We start from the raw sequence: 21,808 nt of genomic DNA on the forward strand, positions 1-21,808 counted from the left end.
ATGACTGCAGCGTAAGAAAGATGCGTCCTGAGATTTGAAGGCGCCATGGCCGGTTGAGTAATAAGATTAGGGAACTTGAATAGGGTGGTGATGTGTTTCAAGATGCCCTTATGTGGCAGTGCAGCAAAGGTCCAGTCTCCAGTGCTGCTTCTAATCTCAGCTTGAAATTCTCAGGATTCCCCATTTTCCTTATGTAGTTCCTGGGTATGAATCTTCGTCCATTGAGCATGACTCTAATTTGTTTGTGAATAATCCACTCGACGATTTCGGCAGCATGAAGAACTATTTGGATAGAAGACTATTCGCCGCCGCCCAACGCACCTAGTGATGTGGGTTTCTACGCGTAAGATAGTAGGCCTAGTAAGACAACTTTCTGCCGTGGGGTGGTATCATTATGCTTGCATGAACAGAATGTAGAAGTAAAAAGCCGCTACTGGTAAACCTAGTAGGAATGTTGCGTCTTCGAGGAGAATATTGTTTCTCCAACTCGCAATGTAACCTGTGCAGTTTCAGTAGACTGAACCCATATACGAAGACATGGCATCCTCGCGATTCTTAGAATCTGTCAAGGGTTAGCATATGAAACGTTTCTTGCAATTTTGGAGCTCCCACACCCACCTTTTGTTGTAGTGAACTGTAACACGTCGACCAACGGGTAAGAGTTCTTCTCTTCGATTGCCTGAGGACTGGAAAAACAACCGGACTGAAGACGGTGTAGACCTGGTTCGGCATCTTCCCCATTAGGGGTAATACGAGTGAAGACTGATGTTTCTTAAACTGAATGCCATTCCGCAGGCCATCTTCGAATAGACGGAGGCTGTCGATCTATATGTAACGATTTCATAGTAAACAAGATGAGTGAAATCTAAATTTGTGCGAGCTAGCTTCTGCTGAAAGCTGCTAACGACCCCATTGACCATAACTTGAGCCACATTACCTCTGCGAAATTGGAGGGCTTCCAACATATCCTCACGTATAGCTCGATGTGAGATACTTCTCAAGCATCGACGATTTAATGCAACGTTGGCCACGATCAAGCAAAAAAGTTATATACTCCGTAGCTCGGATGTACAATCTGCTACTTGCTCAAGATATCGTATTGACGACGATGTTGCTCTTTGCAATATAGACCCCACTTTGTGAGTTTCGAGATCTTAGTTAGAATATGCAGGGTTATTAAATATTGTTGTGTCTAAGTCAAGAGTCCCAGGGATCAAAGGGAAATCAAGAACCGAGACGCTCATTGACTTAATAACCAAGAACCTGCATTGGAAGAATATTGAAACATATTCAGACGATTGACTCCGATATCATCGATTGTGTACTCAAAAAGTGATAACTTGGAGACATTGTTAGCGAATCTTGAGCATAGCGTTGTACCGGCAAAGAGAAACGTCTTCCCCACTTGTATCTATGTATTAGTCTCCATACACATAGTATAATGCGGCCCAAGTCTGCACAAAAGGCAACACAAAGCTTTACCACTAGCCTCAAGCCAATTGTTCAACCACGAGAGTACCTTCATGAAGGATAAAGGTTTTCCATTTGTCGCAATGAAGTATTTGGACAGTTTGACCGAGGAGTGCATTGCAATGTCCTATTCTTGCCGAGACATCCGAGCGGACATGAGGTATGGCAAGAGAGTTGAGGTGATACCGGCTTGCTGAGACAAAGTAGAAAGAGCAACTTAGGGGGTCATATGATAAGAGACATAATAGAATCCATAGATTGGTTATATAACATATCTATTGAAAGAGAGGATGTCAATAGCACCAGCTATTTGTAAGTCGCAAAAAGCCTTGAAAAGTTCTCAAATTTGCGTCTGAGATATGCAAGTACTTTATGTTCTAACGGAAGCAGGATAATAACAGAAACATGAAGAAGAGCTAACATGCTCAAAAGGTGTTGAAAATGGATATATTCAGTCGTAAGGTCAGAGCTGATGATAAGGATGAAAATATAAGCTTGCACGTGATTATTTGGTGGTTGTTCCCGAGAAGCTCCGTTTGGTGCCCGCGATTATCAACAGCAGTGCTCTCATTGGTCAGAAATGGTGAGGTAAGCCATTCTGAATTCCCGAGGTCGATCGTTTTGCCGTCAATGGGCGACGGACGACCTTCGAAGACTCTACGACGACGGTCTTTGGCTTCGCATTGAGTGGCAACCACATATCTCTTTCACTGATTGATCAATCCAATCCAAGCATTCGGTATTAGACTTCTTGATTGAAGTGAGAAACCACCACATTTGTCAACAACACCACACTCCCCTCCGCCGCAAACAATGGCAGCTCTACGCACAACCTCGCGCCTGTTCGCGGCAACACGTCCAGCCTTTAAGTCCCAAATACGGACGCGGACCATGGCAACTGTCACTGGAACTGCTACGTCTGGTGCTGTGCCTCCGTCGCAGACCACGACAGTTAAAGAACCCGCTGCGGATGCAGACTCGAAGATCAAGACATTCCACATTTACCGATGGAATCCCGATGAGCCATCCACCAAGCCACGCATGCAGAGCTACACCCTGGATCTGAACAAAACCGGCCCTATGATGTTGGATGCCCTGATCAGAATCAAGAACGAGGTCGACCCCACCCTCACATTCAGACGGAGTTGCAGAGAGGGTATTTGCGGAAGCTGCGCGATGAACATTGATGGTGTTAACACTCTTGCTTGCTTGTGTAAGTACAATCTACCTATCAGATATGTTGAGCAATATCTAATTTCATCCAGGCCGTATCCCAACCGATGTCAAGGCAGAAAGCAAAATCTACCCTCTCCCCCACACCTACGTCGTCAAGGACATCGTCCCCGACCTGACGCAATTCTACAAGCAATACAAATCCATCAAGCCCTATCTCCAAAAGAACACTCCCGCCCCAGATGGAAAAGAATACCTACAATCAAAAGAGGAGCGAAAGAAGCTCGATGGGCTATACGAATGTATTCTCTGCGCCTGCTGCTCGACATCATGCCCTTCGTACTGGTGGAATTCGGAGGAATACCTTGGACCGGCTGTGCTGATGCAGAGTTACCGATGGATAGCGGATTCCAGAGATGAGCATACGGAGGAGAGAAAGGCGCAGCTGGATAACAGCATGAGTCTGTACCGATGCCATACTATTCTGAACTGCTCGAGAACTTGCCCGAAGGGTTTGAACCCTGGATATGCGATTGCGGAGATTAAGAAGGCCATGGCATTGTAAGGATTAGGATGAAGATGGGATGGATTGATGGCGATGAGATGAGATGAGATTGGGATCAGCGGCAACATGGTGATGGCGGTGTTTGGAATTGGTGGCTGACTTTCCAGTCGTGTAGATATGATATTTGTTAACGTCGTTCAAATGCATAGTTATTTTTTCCTAGCCCGGGCCCACGTCAGATGAGATCTGTATCGCACGCCATTCATTGCTTCTAAAACGCGGGTATATATCCCAGTTAGCAGTACTCCAACATCCTGCTATATATTTTACTGCTTTCCTATACTATCTCTGTTCATCCCATGCTAATACACAGCCAAGACTATAAAGCTCACCTTATATTACCACTATACCATGGAAACAGCTCTCGAAAAACCCGATCCATTCCATTCCGTTCCGCTCCGCCAACCAACGAACGTCTAGGCTCTTGTTCTTACCTTGCAGGAAGCAGGAACGCTGACTATGTGATGTATATAGATAACTGTCCTATATAGAGCTTCTCTGCTCTTCTCTTCACTAACTCTACCTCCCCTTCCGTCCAGTACCTTGAGGGCCTGAAGACACCCCCTCACGTCAACCCAACCAAGCTCCAAGCTCACACCCCGAAGCGAAGCTTAGCATCCCCCTCAGTCATCCAACAGTCCTTCAAAACCCTTGCGATACGCGACTTCATACATATGTCCCGATGCGATTTGAAAGGCTACGAAACGTACCTTATACAGACCAGGTATACACGTGCAAGTCCTCGTTCAGCTGGCGAGTTTTGACATATCGTGCTACGTGCTGAGGATTACCGTTAGAGCGCGAGCGCTATTCCGCCAGTCGCTACGGGGCCGGGCTGCTGGTCGAGCCATGACTTCGTTGTTGAGAATAGTAGTGATGTGCGGAGTATGTCTACTGAGGATGAGGAGATATTGGGGAATTGCCGTGGAGTGTGTGGGTGGTAAGGAGAGGGACGTGATACATCTTGTCAAGGTACGAAGATGTGTTGGACTTGTCAAAGACTGACTGAGTGGCAGTAGATCATTTCGGCCGTTATTACCGTGAGCTTGCAACATGGGTTGTTTGGTTTGCAGAGACATATCTTCGAACCACATGCCTTTCTTACATGGATAGTATACCTGGTTGTCTAAAATGATAAGATATCGTGTTGAGAACAGCTGTTCCTGCGGACACCGAGCACGGGTTGCCCAGTTGACTTTGCTGATATTACTTGGCAATAGAAGCGGTACAGTACGGCTAGTGAGCTATCATTGCTGAGCGCAATCCTTGGCTAGGAAACAAACTTCTTCCCGATTGGGTCAGGACTTTGAGCGAGTCACGATGTCGGTCTGTTTGGCTTCTCGGTCCTTGGTAGATGGTAGACGGAGCCCTACTACTGTATAACCATTAGAGGCAGATTCACCTCCTGCTGCGACAATACAGAAGCATGCTCCTCCATAGATCGTGTGCATGTCCGCGAATTGCTTTTTCCTATCAGCTGTCATCATTGCCTCGTTTTCGTAAACACGCGGTTGAATGCAAAGAGTATCTGCCCACAGGTAATCGAGCCCCATTCCCTCTCGTGGCGGTGACGGCGTCCTTGATCGTATGCGGAAGTTCGTTGTATGTACTTAATAAAGAGCTAGGTCAATTTCCACTAGAGTAACATCTACAGTTGCGTCGATTTCGATTCTCTTACTTTCCCGCTGTCTGGCCTGGATCCCCAGATGTAACTGAGTATTGCGTATCTGTGTCGAAGATTGCCTTTTGCGCGGACCGAGGACATTGTTCTTTTGTGCACGTTTATTTATCAGACGCATATCGATTTCGGGAAAGGCGCTGAGGAGGGATATTATTCAACTACTGTATGAGAGGGCGTGCTTACTCTAACATTTATCCAGTCAACCTTGCGGAACGCGCCATTCCTCTAACAACTTCTCTAAATTTCTTGCTAGATATTCTGCGCCCAATGTATTATAAGTATTGTCTGCAGGAACTTCCTCCAGCAAAGTAATAAAGAGCGGAAGATTCAGCCCTCACGGGCAAGTGTATCTCTATTCCAACATAGCCAGCTAATCCTATATATAATATACAACTCCAATACCGTCCGAGCCAATCTATCATTATCATGAAAGCTATAACATCAATCTACCTCACCAACCCAAACGCCTCGCTAAGCTAAGCAAGTGCAAGCAAGCAATATCTAACCATTTTTCGTCTCTAGATTTGCGACAAAGTCTTCTATGCTCTCAAAGTACCCCTCTTCCAGTACGCTGGAATTGTGGTCTCCGCCTGGCAGAGGCTTCCAGATCTTGGTAGGAGATTGGGAGATTTCGAAGAGGCGGCGCATGTGTGAGGGTCTGTGTTTCTTTGGTTAGTCCAAAGCCAATTATGAGAGGGATTGGTGAGGGCGGGGAGGGGTATAAAAGTCAGACAGGTTTCAAAAATGGTTAAATCAGGTCCCAGAAGGGACTTCAGGTTTTGTGGATGTAAATTGGTCATCATTCAAAAAGGGAGGGAGGGAAAGAGACAGGGGACATACGGTACTATTTCATCTTGGAGACCAGAGAGGAAGAGAATTGGGAGTTCGGTTATAGAGGGGATGAAGGTGTCGGATGGCCAGACTTGATGGCAGAGGACGGCTAGGTATTTAGCTGGTGGGATGATGCTGTTTTGGTCAGTCTACACGTTGAAACAAAGGGGATTTGGGATAAGGAAGTGGACATACGAAGGAATCAACTTCCTCATCGACAAAAACGTATTTTCAAGCACCAACCCACTGAACCGCTCATCATGCTGATTCTTCGCCGCCAGCTGTATGGACACCGCACCCCCTAAACTCTGCCCAAACACGACGATATCATGGTTCCTGGTCTCCGCTCTTTTCCGTATATAATCATACGCCGTTTGCGCATCAATCATTAAACCGACCTCGTCTGGGGAACCTGTTGAAAGTCCATAGCCGCGGTATTCGAGCATAAATACGTTGCATCCCATGCGTTTCACGAACATACGCGCAATGGGCACTCGGTGACCAATGTTTCCTGCATTGCCGTGGAACATCAACACCGTTGTATTCCTATTCTTGTTCGAAGGAACCTTGGGCCCCCGGATGTAGAATGCAGAGAGTTTTTCGCCATCGGGGGTAGGGATCATGAGTTCTTCGAAATCGGTGATGCCGAATTGCGAGGGCCGGGGGACTTCGGTGCGGGCGAGATTGGGGATATGGGAGGGGTAGATGAGGGCTCTGGTAGAGGCATATTAGCTTTACAAAGAATAACGGGAGAGGAAGTGGGGAATTAAGGGGTAGAAACATACTTTTGCTTGAAATACAGTAACGAACTCAGCACAGCAGCGACACCCTGTCGCCAGAGTAAGTACGACGGTGATGACATGGGATGGGTGTGGTTTGGGTGATTAGATAAGTAAGGTAAGGACTGTGAGAGGGCAAAGGTACCGAAGAGATCAAAACCGGCAGACGCATGTAGCTTGCCATGGAGCTGAAGAGCGAGGTCATCTGCTGGAGAGAGGAGCTGGAGTTGTCCTGGGGAGAAGACATTTTGGTGATAAAGGGGGTTTTCGCAGGTTTCGCTTTTCGGTTGCCTGGTGATGTTGTCTCGTGGCCCGAATAGGCTGCACTTGACAGTTGTCTCAGCGGTGCATCTGCATCATTCGCCGAGCAGCGAGAAATGATGGCGGTGGGAGATCCTTATAGTGGATTATGCCTTTCTTTGCCTGTTGGGGGCAGGTATATGTTGGTGAAGGTGGAGTAGTGGCGGACAGAAACGAGATGCAGGTGAAGAATGAAACGCGCGAGACGAGTTTTGTTGAAATACTCTTTGGGAGCCCGCTTATTGCAACGGCGTTATTGTACAGCGCCCAATAGAGCGATGCAGTTTACTTGTAGAGCGAAAAGAGTTATCCACGGTGTACGGAGTACAGGAACAATAATACAATATTATTACCTATATTATATGCTGCAACAGATCCATGCTTACAATAAGTCACAAAACCTCGCATTATACCTGTATATTGCATTGTTTACCTTATACTCCGTATTACTTCTCCTGTGCCGAATAGATTACCGGATAATGACCAGATCTGTCCATCGTTCAGGGGGCCAGCTGATGGTAAGAAACCGACTGGAGGTGTTCAAGATGATGCAGTTGCCCGTGTACACTCCAAGTGGAAGGAGTCTAGAAGGATAGGGCAGTCCAATAAGAGGAACATCGCAATCATATATCTGCCTACATCTGCCTACAACAGGAATAGCTTCACTCCACTCCCCCACCTCACATGACCTTCCTCTCGTTCTGATCCTTACTCCTCCGTACCTCCGTATGTTCGAATGCCATTATTCGGAGTGGCCTGTTCTATCCTACCATTCGCTCACAACCGAGATTTCATCTCTTCCTCTCACATCCCTCGCCCAAAAGGAGAGAAAAGGCAACGCACCCCTGGCACTACACCAACAAATCAAAGGTCCCCCATTCTCCGTGTTGGGCTGATCTGCTCATGCACACGACGACGCGACCTTGCAGCAGCGCTCGTTCCAGTGCCACAGCCCGCAATCCTTGGTACCGTCCAGGAATAAACAGCGATAGCGCCAGGAAGGCTACTCGGTAAAAGGAACTTTGGAACATCCTCCTACAACTTCCACGCAAACCCCCTTAGACTTCGTCCCCTTACGTCCCCGCCATATCCCAGAGGTCCCCAGCAGTCAGACCATCCCTTCTACTTCAATCATCCCAAATTCTATCCCCAATTCAACCCACCAGAACCAACCCACAAATCAAAGCCCAACGAAAAATTCATCATGGTATCCTTCTCTTGCGAGGTATGTTTACCCTTTCACCTCTACGCGCCGTGAAACACCACCAACATATCTTGGTGATAAAATGCGCTCTACTGACTATTGTCTTGTCTAGTCCTGCGGAGACGTCCTCACCAAAAAGAAACTTGACCCTCATCGCAATCAGTGTCGCGGCGCATCGTTTACATGTCTCGACTGCATGGTACATTTCCAAGGGAACGAGTACCGCGCTCATACCGTACGTAGTTGACTGCGCGACTTGTCTTGCATAGAACTAACAGTTGAAAGAGCTGTATCAGTGAAGCGCAAAAATACCAAGGCGCCCTCTACAGACCGGACAAGGAAAGGAAGAACAAGCAGAGTCACCATAACAATTCGAGGGCCGTCGTACCACACAAAGCTTATGTCGAGGATGCGGATGATGAGTACCACCACAACTCGCATATCGTGATCGTCGACCCTCCTATGCCGGAGGCTCCGGAGCCTCCATCGGCAGCACCTGGTTTTGAATTCAACTCGGATCCTGTCAATGTCTTTGATTTTCTTGTTGACGCCACTCCTAATACATCGCGACTCGAACTACCTGCGCCCGAGCCGATGAACCTGATCGAGGAAGCGCCGGAAGAGAACAACAACCAGGGTTTAGTTAAAGTACGATTCGAGGACGCAGGCCACAATATATCGGAACTCGTCGAGTATGGAAGTGGGCCAATACCAACAGAAGAATTCAAAACCCCAGCGCCCAAGGCAGAAAGGGATAGGGAACGCCGAAGGGAGAAAAAGGAGCGCGAACATACGAGCAAGGACAAGAAGGATAAGAAGCGCAAACGTCTACATGTCGATACCCGGGATCTATCACCACGTGGGGAAACCGACGAAGTCATGACTGATGCCCCACCTGTTCTTCATTCCGGGTTAACTGGTGGCCTCAATCGATTACTTTCCCGTCCTTCAGTATTCCCACCATCTCCAGACTATTCTGGCGGCGATGTAGCTGATGCCTCCCCTGGGAGTCCATTGAAGAAGACGAAGCATTCCAAGCGTGGCCGTAGCCGTGTCGATACCATAAGCAGCAATTTAATGTCACTGATCAGCACACGCCCATCCCGTGAGCACTCATCTGAGGAAAGACCAAAGAGGAAGCACAGACGACATCGAGAAGCTTCCGAGAGACCCAAAATGATCGAGTACCATCCGAGGGATGAGGATCGCGCTGTTCAAGACGACCCTGCCGCCGAAATGGTCGTTTACAAGCCACGCGCAGACTTGTTACTGAGTTACATCAACAAGGGCCCAGACAGCGAGCGAGGTGTGAGCATGAACAAGGCGCTCAAGAGATATCACCGCGACAGAAATGCCGTAGGAGTGGGCTTGAGCAAGGGGGAAGAAGAGAAGGAGCTCTGGAGGAGCTTGAGGATGAAGAGGAATGACCGGGGAGAGATCGTTCTGTTTCTATGATACCATTTTTTATCTAGGTTTGGCTCTGGCATTGCATTGCATGTATGTGTGGCATTCCACCTCCTGTCTGGTTACTGGAGCTGGACCTTAATAGTTAGACTTGGAATCAAGGCGCTTCTCGTCTTGCAGCAAAGACTGCGAATTTCACAACTCAATTACTGTACCTCGTTTCTGAATTGTGACACCTAATGTACTCAGTCCAGCCTTGCGCCTCGAGGCTGTTGATGAGATTTTTGGCTGCGGTGATTGGAACATGCTTTCAAGCCTTGGCTGTCTTTGACCAAGCAGATGGAACTACCTGCTGCAGGTGTATGGGTATTTATGTACGGATATCCATGTAGCTGCTTCGACAGTAAATGATACATCGACTGCACATATTTTTCGTATGACCGTGACTCAGCTCAGTTTGTGACTCTTCTCACTTGTCCCCGCTAACCTCTTCGAGATATCGTTTGAATTGCCACCAGTCGATAAAAGGTCAGCCTTGTGCTCCTTTGTAAATACACAGACAACCTCACCGGTTCACGACCGTTCGACTTCCTGTTTTTCTTTACATTTCGAAGACGCCGTATTTCAAAGGCGCAACGCTGTGCTATTCAAAGTACAAAAACAGAAAACAATAACCACCCCAAAAACAAAACCCCAGATAAATTGAGCGCCAGGCACCGAGCAATTATATCAACACACATCTTGATTAACAACCCTCACATAGCAAAGACGGCTTTTCAGTCAATCACCAACTTTTTTTATACCCGAACCATGTCCGCTGTTGAAACAGCTCCTCCCCCAGCGGGACGGAACAGACCACCACGCAATCGTCGCGGACGAGGTGGAAACCGAGGAGGGGCAACTGGAACTGCCACTGCTCCAAATCCTGCTCCCCAGACCGCAAATACTCCACTCGTACTTCGACCTGCTTCCTTAGCACCAGAATCAACTCTTCCCCCTACCTCGAATTCAAACAGAGGTGGCCGTGGCAGAAGGGGCGGACTTGGACGAGGAGGAAGAAGAGGTGGCGCACAACCTATGGTCAATGGCCAAAGAGCATTTGGAGGCCAACTCACCTCAAATGTCCCCTCAACAGAAGGCTCATTGGCAGGCGATGCCCCAGTTTTCATTCCAGGCCAACCAGTTGCCCCGCGTGCAAGACAACATCAAGTGCCCCGCCCTCGGAGAATGTCGAAATCCCAAGCCCCAGACATCGCTTCCAGAACACACGAAGACATCACAAACGGTCAATACGAATGCGCTATATGTACCAATGAAGTCCTGCCCAATTCCAAGATCTGGAGTTGCAAGACGTGCTGGTCGGTTTTACATCTAACGTGCGTGAAGCGCTGGTCGAAGAATGAGATTTCTACACATCAACAGCGCGCGAATGATAATGGAGAACTGCCGCCGCCAAGACAATGGCGATGTCCGGGCTGCAACCTACCAAAAGATGGCCTGCCGAATGAATATACATGTTGGTGTGCCAAGGAGATAGAGCCCCGTTCTCTCCCTGGCTTACCACCTCATTCTTGCGGACAGACCTGTTCGAAGCCTAGACTGGGACATTGTCCGCATCCCTGCGAGCTTATTTGCCATGCTGGTCCTTGTCTGCCTTGTAGCCATATGGGCCCTTCTTTGCCTTGCTTCTGTGGGAAGGAGACCTCGACGCGGCGATGTCAGGATACGAATTATGACGGTGGATGGAGCTGTGGGCAGGTTTGCGATGACGTCCTTCCTTGTGGGGAACATAATTGTCAGAGAGGATGTCATGAAGGCCTATGTGGGGGCTGTGAGATTCTGATAGATTCTCGCTGTTACTGTGGCAAGGTGAAGAAGCCTGTTGCTTGTTCTGAACGGGATGAGGAGAGGCAGAGTCAATCAGAGGATGAGACCTGGACGGGATCTTTTGACTGTGGTGCTGAGTGCAAGAGGCCCTATGATTGTGGTAACGCGGATCACTTTTGTGAGAAGGCATGTCACGTTCAAGATTTGCAATCTGCACACTGTCCATACTCGCCCGATGTCGTCACCCACTGCCCTTGTGGAAAGACACCATTATCTAGTCTACTGGAAGAAAACAGAAAAGATTGCTCGGCTCCAATTCCTCACTGCAAGGAGAAATGCGAGAATTTGCTTCAATGTGGACATATCTGCCAACAGACTTGCCATGAGGGCGAATGTAGACCCTGTCTGCAAACAGTCCAAATTGCCTGTCGATGCGGAAGAACCACATCAAAGACAATATGTCACCAGGGAACTGAGGAGCCGCCCTCCTGCATGCGTATCTGCCGAGCAACTCTAAACTGTGGCAGACATGAGTGTGGGGAACGCTGTTGTCCTGGAGAGAAGAAGGCAAGCGAACGACAAGCTTTGAAGCGCAAGCATCGAGGTTTGAGTGCAGCACCAAGGGGAGATGAAAATATCGAGGCTGAACACATCTGTCTTAAGGTTTGTGGCCGTCCACTGAAGTGTAGCAACCACTCTTGTCAAGAACTGTGCCACAAAGGTCCTTGTTCAAGCTGTCTTGAAGCTGTATTCGAAGATATCAGCTGTGCTTGTGGTCGAACTGTTCTCCAACCACCACAGCCATGTGGAACTCGACCCCCTGAATGCCGCTTCGACTGCACCCGCCGACGAACATGTGGCCATCCCCAAGTCAAGCACCAATGCCATCAAGATTCGGAATCCTGTCCCAAATGCCCATTTCTGGTCGAAAAGCCCTGCATCTGTGGCAAGAAGAGCCTCAAAAACCAACCCTGCTGGTTCACTGAAGTCCGCTGCGGCCTTCCCTGCGGCAAGAAACTCAAATGCGGAATTCACACCTGCCAAAAGCCCTGCCACCGCCCCGGCCAATGCGAAGACGCATCTTCACCCTGCGCCCAGCCTTGCGGCCGCAAGAAGACAGTTTGCGAACACTCCTGCTCGGACCCCTGCCATGCTCCTTACCCGTGTAAAGAACTTCAGCCCTGCCAAGCCAAAACATTCATCACTTGCGTGTGTCAACACCAGAAGAAAGACATCAGATGTCTCGCTTCAAAGACAAGCGATGGCAACACCGGCAAGGTTTTAGAATGCACAGACGACTGTTTAAAGCTGCAACGTAACGCCAAGCTCGCTGCTGCTTTGAACATCGACCCCGCCACACATCTCAATGACCATATCCCTTATTCCCAAACAACACTCGATCTCTTTCGCGAGGCCCCAAAATTCGCACAAGTACAAGAGCGCGAGTTCCGCGTCTTTGCGGCGGATGAGAAGGAGAAACGGCTGCGGTTTAAACCAATGCAACCTAGTCAGCGCGCATTCATACATGCTCTGGCTGAGGATTTTGGGTTGGACAGCGAGAGTCAAGATCCGGAGCCTCATCGACATGTTTCTATTTTCAAAACCCCTCGATTCGTCTCGGCGCCTATGAAGACCTTGAGCCAGTGCATCAAGCTCAAGGCTATACCTGTTGCTGCGCCAGAGCCATCGAGCAAGGGACTGGTGAGTAGTGCGGAGCCATATAACGCCTTCGTATTGAGCAATCCAAAGTTTGGTCTTACGATTGATGAACTGCGCACGGACCTGCACGCGGAATTCTCAGCTGCTGGATTCGAGGCATTCGACGTCGCGTTCCTACCATCCGGCGACATCGTTCTCAAACCCCTCCCAAGCCATTTCCTTGCAGCGCACAAACTAGAACTCAGTCTCTCATCCGCCAAATCCTCGATCGTGAAGAAAGTCCAAGCTCTCGAGCTTGCTGCTTCCACGGCTCTCTGCGCCGTAGATAGCAGTCTCAACGTCGCTAGGAGAGAAGACGATAATGCGAGTGGGGGGGGCTGGTCGCAGGTTGCGAAGGGGGCGGGGAGGAAGCTTGCGGTGAGGGAGAAGGAGGTTGGACATAAGAGTTCTTTTACTGTGTTGGGGAGTAGGAAGAGGGAGAGTAAGAAGGAGGAGGTGGCGGATGATTGGGAGAGGGAGGTTGAGAAGGAGGGGTGGGATGACGCTTAGCTTAATGCTGTACGTCCCCCTTTTTAAGCGAGCGGGCTAGCGTATGTAGTAGTTTTTACGACATGACATGAGATGAGATGAGATTAGAGGAAACGAACGAAACGAAACGAAATATACGTAGAGAAATCATCATAGAAGCAAAAGCAAGACAAATCGATAATCGTTCAAGCCTCTCTGTCTTTAAATTCCTGGGAAGTAGTATATCAATGCAGGCTAGATTGACACAATTGAGAAAGAGCAGTGGCGTGTTGTGTTTTGTAGATATCATGCATTTCATACTCTCCAATTTGTGACTTATTAGGTTGGATGTTCATCAGTGACATGACTGTCTGTCTGGAATATCAAGACACACAGAGCTCTTTTCCTCTTCATGCCTGTTCATTCTAACATCTCGAAAACCGTCTCAATGACCCCCGGTTGCTTCGGCGTCCATCCCAAACCCCGCAGTCTAGAGGCACAAATCCTCATATTAGATCCATACATGAAAGTAGCCCACGGATGCAATTGATCCGCCTCTTCAGACGTCAGCGAATCCAGCTCCGCAGTCTCGATCATCCCCTTCCCCTTCATCTCTCTCGCAATAACATCCACATGTCCAAAAAAGTACACTCTCCCGCTTCACAATAATAATACCCCTTCTCACCCCACTCCACCCTCCCGCCATCTTCCGCACCCAGTGCCTGTTCCGCAAAATACACCAGCACATCCGCAATATCCCTCACATGTATACTACTGACAATCGTCTTGCCCTCCCCAACCACAAACCCCTTTCCACGGTTCTTAAACATTCCAACCAGCCACGGCAGGCCCATGCTCCACTCCTTGATCCCGTGGCCTCTACCGTATATCATGGGCGGCGCCACGATCGCGGTCCTGACATCGTGCTTCTTGCCTTCGCTGAACACAAGCTTGTCGCTAGCATGATGCACATGCGTCGCGTCGAAGCTGAGGATCTCATCCAAGTCCACGCCATCGTCCCAGACTCTCGGGCTCCGCTGCCCGACTCCATTGCATATATCTAGGACGCTGGCTGCGCCGGATAGCTGGATGAGAGGTGCGTTTCTCGCGCCGGCGGACAAGCCGCGCATGATGCACGTTATGGCGTTGAGGTGATCGCAGTCTGCGGCTTCTGGGGTTCCGAGATGGGTGTATTAGACGTTTCGTACGTACATTACTTTCGAGTAGAGAGGGGACTGGATGAAGGAGCGAGCATATATACGAATCACCACATCTGCCAACTTGCTTTGCTCCACTAGCAGACTGCTGGAATCGAGATCACCGATGACGATTTGTACAGATGGGTATTTGGAGGTGAGTTTTTCTCCTGTCTCTTTGGTTCGAACGAGGCTGATGATTTGATATGAGGGATGCTTTGCTCGCATGTTGGGGATGAATTGGCCACCGACGTATCCAGAAGCTCCAGTGAGGAAAATCCGAGGAGCCATTATATAGGTAGGTTAAGTATTGTAAGTTTCATTTGTTCGAAGCAGTGCTTGTGAAGTTCTGAGGGATCAAATTGATCACCGGGGCAAATTGACGATGGCTAGGGAAGTTTGTGCTGGGAGGCTTCATAATTTCGAGGAGATCTGTATTCTTTATACCTTCTACGCAGCAGCTTTGTATTATAAATAAACAAAGTGGATTATGCGATTTGATTTGAAACTCGTGATTGCCTCTCTGGGAATGGGGCAACCAATGTCTTGATTGGACAAGCGGGTCAGCTTGCAGAGCAGCGGGCCCGCCGAATCTGGCGGCCGCCGTGCTATGCGGGGCGGTTTTCACGCCGCCTCCGCAGGGAACCGTTACAGTATCACAACAATAACGAAGCTTAACATCAAACCGAACTTACGCTCTGATGTCCTCGCAATTATCCTGCAGCTCATGCAAAGCTCGGAAAAGAAAATGCGACAAGGGGCTCCCTAAGTGTTCTTTGTGTTCAAAGTAAGCATATGTAGTGTAACTGAAGTCTGAAGGTTTAATCTTTTAGCTTATTAGGGCTGTATGTTGACTTCGTTGCTAGGAAACACTTGATTTGTGAATATCCGACTGTCTCAACTCCAGCTCGACGGTCTGAGCAGCAGGCTCGGCATAGGGTGTCCCAGTCTTCTTTTCGTCGATCTCTCACCGTTGGTGCTGAAAGTCCGCAAGCAGCGCCGAGTTGCTTTCCACCCGTTTTTTACTTGGACGTAAGGATAACTGGCTCTTTGATGTTACCCCAGCCCTTTTTGTTTTGTTTCGTCTCATGTGCTTTACCTCCAGCTGTAAGCTGGAAACATAGCTTCCCTCTACTCCCGAAACCGTCTTGAATAGGAAATAGCTAATCCCCCCTTGATCTAGTGGGATGTCTTTAGGGCGTGCCAGGTTGAGATCCCCAAGGCGAGTTTGGGAGTCAAAACTTCCATCTCTAGGATCATCGGCGGACCCTTACAGTGGGAATCAATCAGCTCTCAATATTTCTCCACCATCCACTCTTGGTTCCCCATAGTTTCCAAGAAACGTTTCCAGGAGCATGTTTTAGGGCCTTCAGCTGGTAAAATCCGCTCCGACTATGCGCTGTTGATTCTGGGCATGGAAGTCATCATGTCTACGCCCCACGAGCATGATCCGATCACGCCGGCTTACTTGGCCTTGAAGAAGCTTTATCTAGAACTCGAAATACAGGGCATCGTCTCGATTCAGGTATTACAGGCGGGTATACTAATCGCACTGTTTGAACTAGGACATGCTATATTTCCTTCTGCGGTCGTTTCTGTGGAGGCTTCTGTCAGGTATGGGCAGGAATTAGGCATCAACTGGGGTGCGAAATTTCCAGAAAAGAAACCGTTTTCATGGGTAGATATAGAAGAGCAGAATAGAGTATGGTGGGCAATTGTAATCTTGGACCGGTGAGAAGCAGCGCGTGGTGGTGCCACACCGCTTCACCCATCTATATTCTTCAATGCATACTAATATTCTTCAGGTTCATCAAGATAGGTTATCAAAGACGGCAATTCTTGATCGAGCACCCATCCCCAGATATTCCCTTGCCATCTGATGATCTAGCTTTCGATGAAGGGGTGCGTTGCTTTCTTTCTCCCAAACAGGGTTTCACTAACAGATAGTGAGCATGCAGGTCATGCCTCCAGCAAGCCTAGGAATCCTTCATTCCCGCTCCCCTGGAAAGCTAGGCCGTTTTGCAATGACAGCAGAAGCAACGCGACTCCTCGGACAAGTGCTAGATCACATGGCCTCAAACGACTTCGGCACGCCCCCGCACGGCGAACAAGCCCTGCTTCTGAACAACGCGCTCCGGGCATTAGAGAACGTCCTCGCATACGAAGGCCGTTATGACAGTCTGATCATCATGAACCAGACAGCCATGTGCTCCATGTATGTACCACATGCACCCCTTCGCACCGGCGCACATGTAAGATTACACAAATGTCTGATGTGTTCGATCATCTAGTGCCATGTTACTCCTCCACGAAGCCCACTGTTCACGGAAATCCAGCATGTCCAACCATTTCAACGTCGTCCACCTCAGCGCGAAAACAACCGAAATCGTGCGCATCTCGAGCGAAAAGGGGCCGGAGAGACAAGATGTGCATCCCTTCGTCTCGTGCGTCAAAGAAGCCTCGCCCTTTCTCACAACGCTGTTGTATCAGACTGCGATTTCAAACTTGCGCTTGTATCGAGAGAATGGGACGCAGGAGACGTTGGATTCGCTGTTGCTATTGAAAGATGCGTTGAGGTTTTTTGGCGAGCAGAGGTGGAGAGCTGGAGGTTCGTATGGTCTGGTCTGTCATGAAAGCGTCTGTCATCTAATATCACGTGTTTGCAGGAGCGTACTTGATAGTTCTGGAGGCAAGGGAAGTATCGCAAATCTCAACATGAATTGCATTACAAAGTGGACAAGTTTGAGGCTTCTGGGGTCTGGAACATTCTATTTGCAGCTTCTAACTATGGGATACTAGATACAGCGCTTTGACATGAGGTATAGGTCTAGTCGAAGCGGAAGTCTTGTGATGCTATGGCTTTCAGGGTCTGCAAACAGGCAGTCTGCAGCACTGCAACGTTGATATATGGAGTTGTGAGAGGATGTACGGTAGGTAGGCTGCGGCGCGGTTGTATTAGTCGTTATGGTTCCTAACAGATCAGATGTACTAAACAATCAAGACACAGTTATATACTACCTAGGTAGGGTATCTAGCGAGGAGTTTTCATAAATTAGCAGTTGATCGCCAGACTCCAGGGAACTCTTACGTTTATTTACTCATCAGTTCTACCCCGCGATTACCCCGCCCCCGCACCAACTTCCTTGTAAGACTTACTAGTCCAGTACTCTACAACATTTGAAATCCCAAAACACAGATGTAAGATTACAGAAGTTCATTTCGTCAACTCGAAAAGTGCGAGCTAAGTATATTCCTACCATTCGACTTAATTTCCGCCAGGGGACCCGCAAAATAATAAATAGATATTTAGCTTGAAAAGCATCAATCATCTCATCTCATCTCAGAGTACCATCAAGAAATCCGGATCCCTATCATCCGCGTACCCAGTATACTGATCATACTTGCCGGTCTTCTTATCCCGGTTAACCTTCCAGCAATTCAGGACATTGAGAGCAACCCTTTTTTCCAGCATCATTAGCATGAAAGTTAAGTTTATTTTTTATCTTATCGAGGATTGAGGGGGAGAAGAGAGGGAAAATGTTGAGGTGTAGAAGAGAGGAAATGTGAAGGTAGAGAGAGATAATATTAGAGTGTAGATTGACTTACGTGAACCAAGAAAACACCAAAAGCCCAAGGATCACAGTATGGCCCTTGTGAAACTGCGGCTTGTCCTTGGACGGATAAATAAACGTCGCGACAAAACCCCCGCTATTCGCAATCATAAGCTGCAGCGCCGTCGTCGTCGCACGCTTATAATGCCCAGCACTGTTATTGGAATTCCAGACCAACACGCATGGGACGCTGGCATACATGCCCGTAGCCATTAAAATTGTCATGCCGTATTTGACCTTGGGATGCTGGATGCCGATGTTGGCAATCACTGCGTAGCCCACAATGGCGGGGAGGAGCACGATGAGCATCACGACGCCGCGCAGTTTCAGGCGGTCCGACATGAAGGAGACGAAGATCGTGACGACGGTTGCTACGGCGTAGGGGATGACGGACCAGAGCTGGGCTTCGTTGGCTGTGTAGCCCAGTTCTACGATTATGGTGGGGAGGAAGAGGCCGAATGAGTAGAGGCCGGCTAGGATGCCGAAGTACGCGACGGCGCTCAGCCATGTCGAGAGGTCGAAGATTCCGCGTGATACTTCGGACCACGCAAAGACTTCGTGTTGATCCATGCTGTGGATTAATTTTTAGCATGCATTTATTTTGCTATACTAGACGTGCGCTTAGTGCGGACTCACCTGCCATCCTGAGCAAGTCGTGATGGGAGATCGAGGTGGAGGCGTGTTCGAGCGTATACACGCTCATCTTCTTTCAGAAAGGAAGCTGTGTCTACGCTATTGGGTAGGAGGAAGTATGCGATGACTCCTACAACCACAGTCTGCAATAGGACTGTCAGCTTCCATCTTTAACTTCCTAGGAATATTACTTACAAGAAGGCCTTCGATGATGAAAATCCAACTCCATTTCGCCTGGCCTCCAACTTTCCCAATCTCTGTGAGTCCTCGTGCGAGAAGGCCACCAAAGGCACCACTGAGAGAAGCAGCGGTATAAAAAAGTCCCAATCGCAGTGCCATTTCTCCTCTTGTATACATTCCCGACAGATACAAAACCTAGAATCAGTCAGCAAGTTATTCTACCCATGTCTATTTTCAGACTTACAATCCCAGGCAAAAGTCCACCTTCAGTAATGCCCAAAACAGCTCTCACAGCCAGAAACCCCGAATAATTTCTCACAAACCCAAGACACATCGTCACAATACCCCACATAACTGTTAAAGCCGGCAGCCATATTTTAGGACTGATTTTCTTCAGAACAAGATTACTCGGTATCTCACTATATTTTAAAGAAAAAGGTTAGCGCCATATCGAGACGGGACCAACATATCAAATATTGTGATAGATCTGACAGATTGTCGCCAAACATGGAACAGAACTTGCCTCGCGATATACGTCGCGTAGTATACAGCCAAACCGGTATCGTATTGATGATCCGTCATCTTGAGGCTGGCTTCCAGCCCATAAGTTTTCGCGTTTCCGACATTCGTGCGGTCCAGGAATGAGCACAAGAAGAGAAGAGCCAAGACGGGCAGGATCCTGGTATCTTGCCGTTAATACTTTAACTTCGAAAGCCATGGTAAGAGAGGGAATTCATACCTGAAATCAAGCTTCAGAAGTATCCTTCGAGTCAAAGCCTTGTCGCCAAGAGGCGCAGCATCGTGAGCAGGCTGCTTCTCATCAACGTGATTGCCTTCCATGTTGATATCAACCTTTTCGACTGAAGAGCGCATGATCTTTTAAGATACGAGTAAAAATGAGGTCTAAAAAGATGAAGAGAGGATGGAGTGTGGTCCCTGAGTCCGGGGTAAAAACGTGGGGATTTACTAGGTAGCTGTTGGTTTGCGAGAGGGGAGCGCTACCGCAACAGGCGACCAAGGCGGCGGATCTGGGGTCCGGCTGTGCCACAACGGACCTTTTTTTGAAGACCGAATTCGTTCTAATTATTCCATATGGAAACAAGTTGCACTAATAAGGGAGATTTAATATAATACTACCTAGTACTGTATAGTAGGTACCTTATTTTATCTTCTGTACACACGTAGTTCTTCTTTATATCTTCCATTCGGATAGGGAAAAGCAAAACACTATCATAACTCGTCCAGCTCTAAACTGCTCAAAGCTATGTGTAGGTACGTGAATCGTAGTTAAGAACAAGATGCACAAGGATCATAGCCAATAATCCATAGACTAATACATCACGTGGTCTGTACCTGACTGGAGTAAAGAATTATGTAAGCGCCATGAAACCGTCCACCGGTCTTTCATCTGGATCCCGACCGTATACTGCACTCGGTCATGAATATCTTCATATCTCATCCACCAGATCCAATATCTAAATCCACATGGACCATAAACCCACACAAGCGTAACTTGAAACTAACACACCCACCCACCTACCCCCCAACATGTCCAAACTCTCACCCACCCTAAAAGTGCTCATCAGCGCACCACACGCCCGCCCAAACACACTCCCCGCGCCGCCCGCCGTCCGCTCAGTATACGAGCGCTTAAGACAAGAAGCAGTAGCCCAGAATGTAGGACTGCCGGCCTGGCTTACATTATCAGTTTGTCTCTCTCCCCCTCCCACTCTCACAACCCGCCTGTTCCAAATCTTGTGAAACCAGTTCTGACAAGAAGAGCGTAGACAGCAACAACGATGACGATGAATTCCCCGGATGGACTGACGGAGCTATATAACATCGCCACGTCGTCGTCGCGAGATAAAGAACAGTCTGTGCTGGCTGCTGAGCTGATGAGGGAGGTGGGATTGAAGTGTATAGGGTTCAATGGGGTGCGTATACCTACTCGGCAGCTCACGCACGCACTTGGATGGACGGAGGAGGCTGATCATGTGACTGTCATGACAGGTACCACGTACAATCAACTGTCTAGGAGCCTTCCGCGCCAATCTACCCCGTGAAATCGCCTCCTCGCTATCTACAACACCCACACGGTAAACCCATCCATCCATTTATTACCTATCTATCCCCTCTTATACCTTCCTCCACATCCTCCAACTCACTCTGATCACTCACGCCAGACACACCACCCCCAGCACCCTCCCCTCCATCCTCGCCCGCGGCGCCTCCCTCTGGACATCCATCTACCGTCCCTTCGACTCCAAGCTCTTCGCCAAACTAGCGCAATCGCACCCAGACCTCCCGTCCTTCATCGTAGACCACGAGTACGGGGCTCTGTTCGCAGACCCCTCGGTCCAATACGTGCCCGGTGCCAAGGTGGGCCGCGTGCTGACGAGCATCGTGGCCATCGCGGGACTGAGGGCGCAGACGGGCGTCGGCCCGCAGGTCACGAGCCATGTGTATGGACTGCGGAAGGCGTACGAGGATGGGAGTGCGGGCGCGCAAGGGGAGGCGGTTGTGCAGGGCGGAGAGTGGTTGGCGGGTGATGAGGGGTGTGTTTGGCTTTTGGGGGGCGTGGATAAGATTGTAGAGGCGTTGAGTGGGGGAGCGGGGACGTCGTTCGCGCCGGGGTTCAAGGCGAAATTGTAGATGGAGGAAGAGACTGTCTGAATATATTTCTTTTCGTGGAAATAGTAAATCCTACGTAGTACTGGTAGATAAGGTAGGTATCATATTGTACACAGTCTAACCTAACCTTCTTTCATCCCTAGTTCTAGTTAATTCA

At 48.8% G+C, this 21,808-nt stretch overlaps 8 protein-coding genes across 8 annotated transcripts; 5 read left to right on the top strand and 3 right to left on the bottom strand.

The window, feature by feature from the left end:
• Window positions 1-2,283: 2,283 nt before the first annotated feature.
• On the top strand, window positions 2,284-3,208 carry SDH2 (Succinate dehydrogenase [ubiquinone] iron-sulfur subunit, mitochondrial; the record flags this gene model as incomplete). Its single annotated transcript, XM_031149251.1, has 2 exons — window positions 2,284-2,683; window positions 2,736-3,208. The coding sequence occupies 2 exons, from the start codon at window positions 2,284-2,286 to the stop codon at window positions 3,206-3,208; spliced, it is 873 nt and encodes a 290-aa protein (XP_031004880.1).
• Window positions 3,209-5,390: 2,182 nt separating this feature from the next.
• bem46 lies at window positions 5,391-6,746 on the bottom strand (the record flags this gene model as incomplete). Its single annotated transcript, XM_031149252.1, has 5 exons — window positions 5,391-5,547; window positions 5,730-5,855; window positions 5,916-6,434; window positions 6,506-6,549; window positions 6,645-6,746. The coding sequence occupies 5 exons, from the start codon at window positions 6,744-6,746 to the stop codon at window positions 5,391-5,393; spliced, it is 948 nt and encodes a 315-aa protein (XP_031004863.1).
• A 1,257-nt stretch (window positions 6,747-8,003) lies between these two features.
• LHYA1_G004291 (UPF0743 protein) lies at window positions 8,004-9,458 on the top strand (the record flags this gene model as incomplete). The annotated part of the gene is made up of 3 exons (XM_031149253.1): window positions 8,004-8,024; window positions 8,116-8,238; window positions 8,289-9,458. The coding sequence occupies 3 exons, from the start codon at window positions 8,004-8,006 to the stop codon at window positions 9,456-9,458; spliced, it is 1,314 nt and encodes a 437-aa protein (XP_031004862.1).
• Window positions 9,459-10,217: 759 nt separating this feature from the next.
• fap1_2 (FKBP12-associated protein 1-like protein) lies at window positions 10,218-13,442 on the top strand (the record flags this gene model as incomplete). Its single annotated transcript, XM_031149254.1, has 5 exons — window positions 10,218-10,923; window positions 11,006-11,238; window positions 11,277-11,897; window positions 11,956-12,443; window positions 12,494-13,442. The coding sequence occupies 5 exons, from the start codon at window positions 10,218-10,220 to the stop codon at window positions 13,440-13,442; spliced, it is 2,997 nt and encodes a 998-aa protein (XP_031004865.1).
• Window positions 13,443-13,820: 378 nt separating this feature from the next.
• Window positions 13,821-14,887, bottom strand: LHYA1_G004293 (uncharacterized protein; the record flags this gene model as incomplete). Its single annotated transcript, XM_031149255.1, is given in 3 exon segments — window positions 13,821-14,058; window positions 14,076-14,571; window positions 14,662-14,887. The coding sequence occupies 3 exon segments, from the start codon at window positions 14,885-14,887 to the stop codon at window positions 13,821-13,823; spliced, it is 960 nt and encodes a 319-aa protein (XP_031004864.1).
• A 1,135-nt stretch (window positions 14,888-16,022) lies between these two features.
• On the top strand, window positions 16,023-17,315 carry LHYA1_G004294 (uncharacterized protein; the record flags this gene model as incomplete). Its single annotated transcript, XM_031149256.1, has 5 exons — window positions 16,023-16,327; window positions 16,402-16,498; window positions 16,555-16,811; window positions 16,888-17,204; window positions 17,263-17,315. 5 exons carry the CDS (start codon window positions 16,023-16,025, stop codon window positions 17,313-17,315), a joined length of 1,029 nt encoding a protein of 342 aa, XP_031004859.1.
• Window positions 17,316-17,936: 621 nt separating this feature from the next.
• Window positions 17,937-19,893, bottom strand: LHYA1_G004295 (putative transporter; the record flags this gene model as incomplete). The annotated part of the gene is made up of 7 exons (XM_031149257.1): window positions 17,937-18,054; window positions 18,203-18,778; window positions 18,844-18,983; window positions 19,036-19,215; window positions 19,265-19,439; window positions 19,487-19,699; window positions 19,760-19,893. The coding sequence occupies 7 exons, from the start codon at window positions 19,891-19,893 to the stop codon at window positions 17,937-17,939; spliced, it is 1,536 nt and encodes a 511-aa protein (XP_031004858.1).
• Window positions 19,894-20,568: 675 nt separating this feature from the next.
• On the top strand, window positions 20,569-21,672 carry ALG3 (Dol-P-Man:Man(5)GlcNAc(2)-PP-Dol alpha-1,3-mannosyltransferase; the record flags this gene model as incomplete). The annotated part of the gene is made up of 4 exons (XM_031149258.1): window positions 20,569-20,727; window positions 20,808-21,030; window positions 21,056-21,116; window positions 21,204-21,672. 4 exons carry the CDS (start codon window positions 20,569-20,571, stop codon window positions 21,670-21,672), a joined length of 912 nt encoding a protein of 303 aa, XP_031004861.1.
• Between the last annotated feature and the right edge of the window lie 136 nt (window positions 21,673-21,808).

The sequence above is a fragment of the Lachnellula hyalina genome (genome assembly GCF_007821495.1).
Source record: "Lachnellula hyalina strain CBS 185.66 chromosome Unknown contig00078, whole genome shotgun sequence".
Taxonomy (NCBI): Eukaryota; Fungi; Ascomycota; class Leotiomycetes; order Helotiales; family Lachnaceae; genus Lachnellula; species Lachnellula hyalina.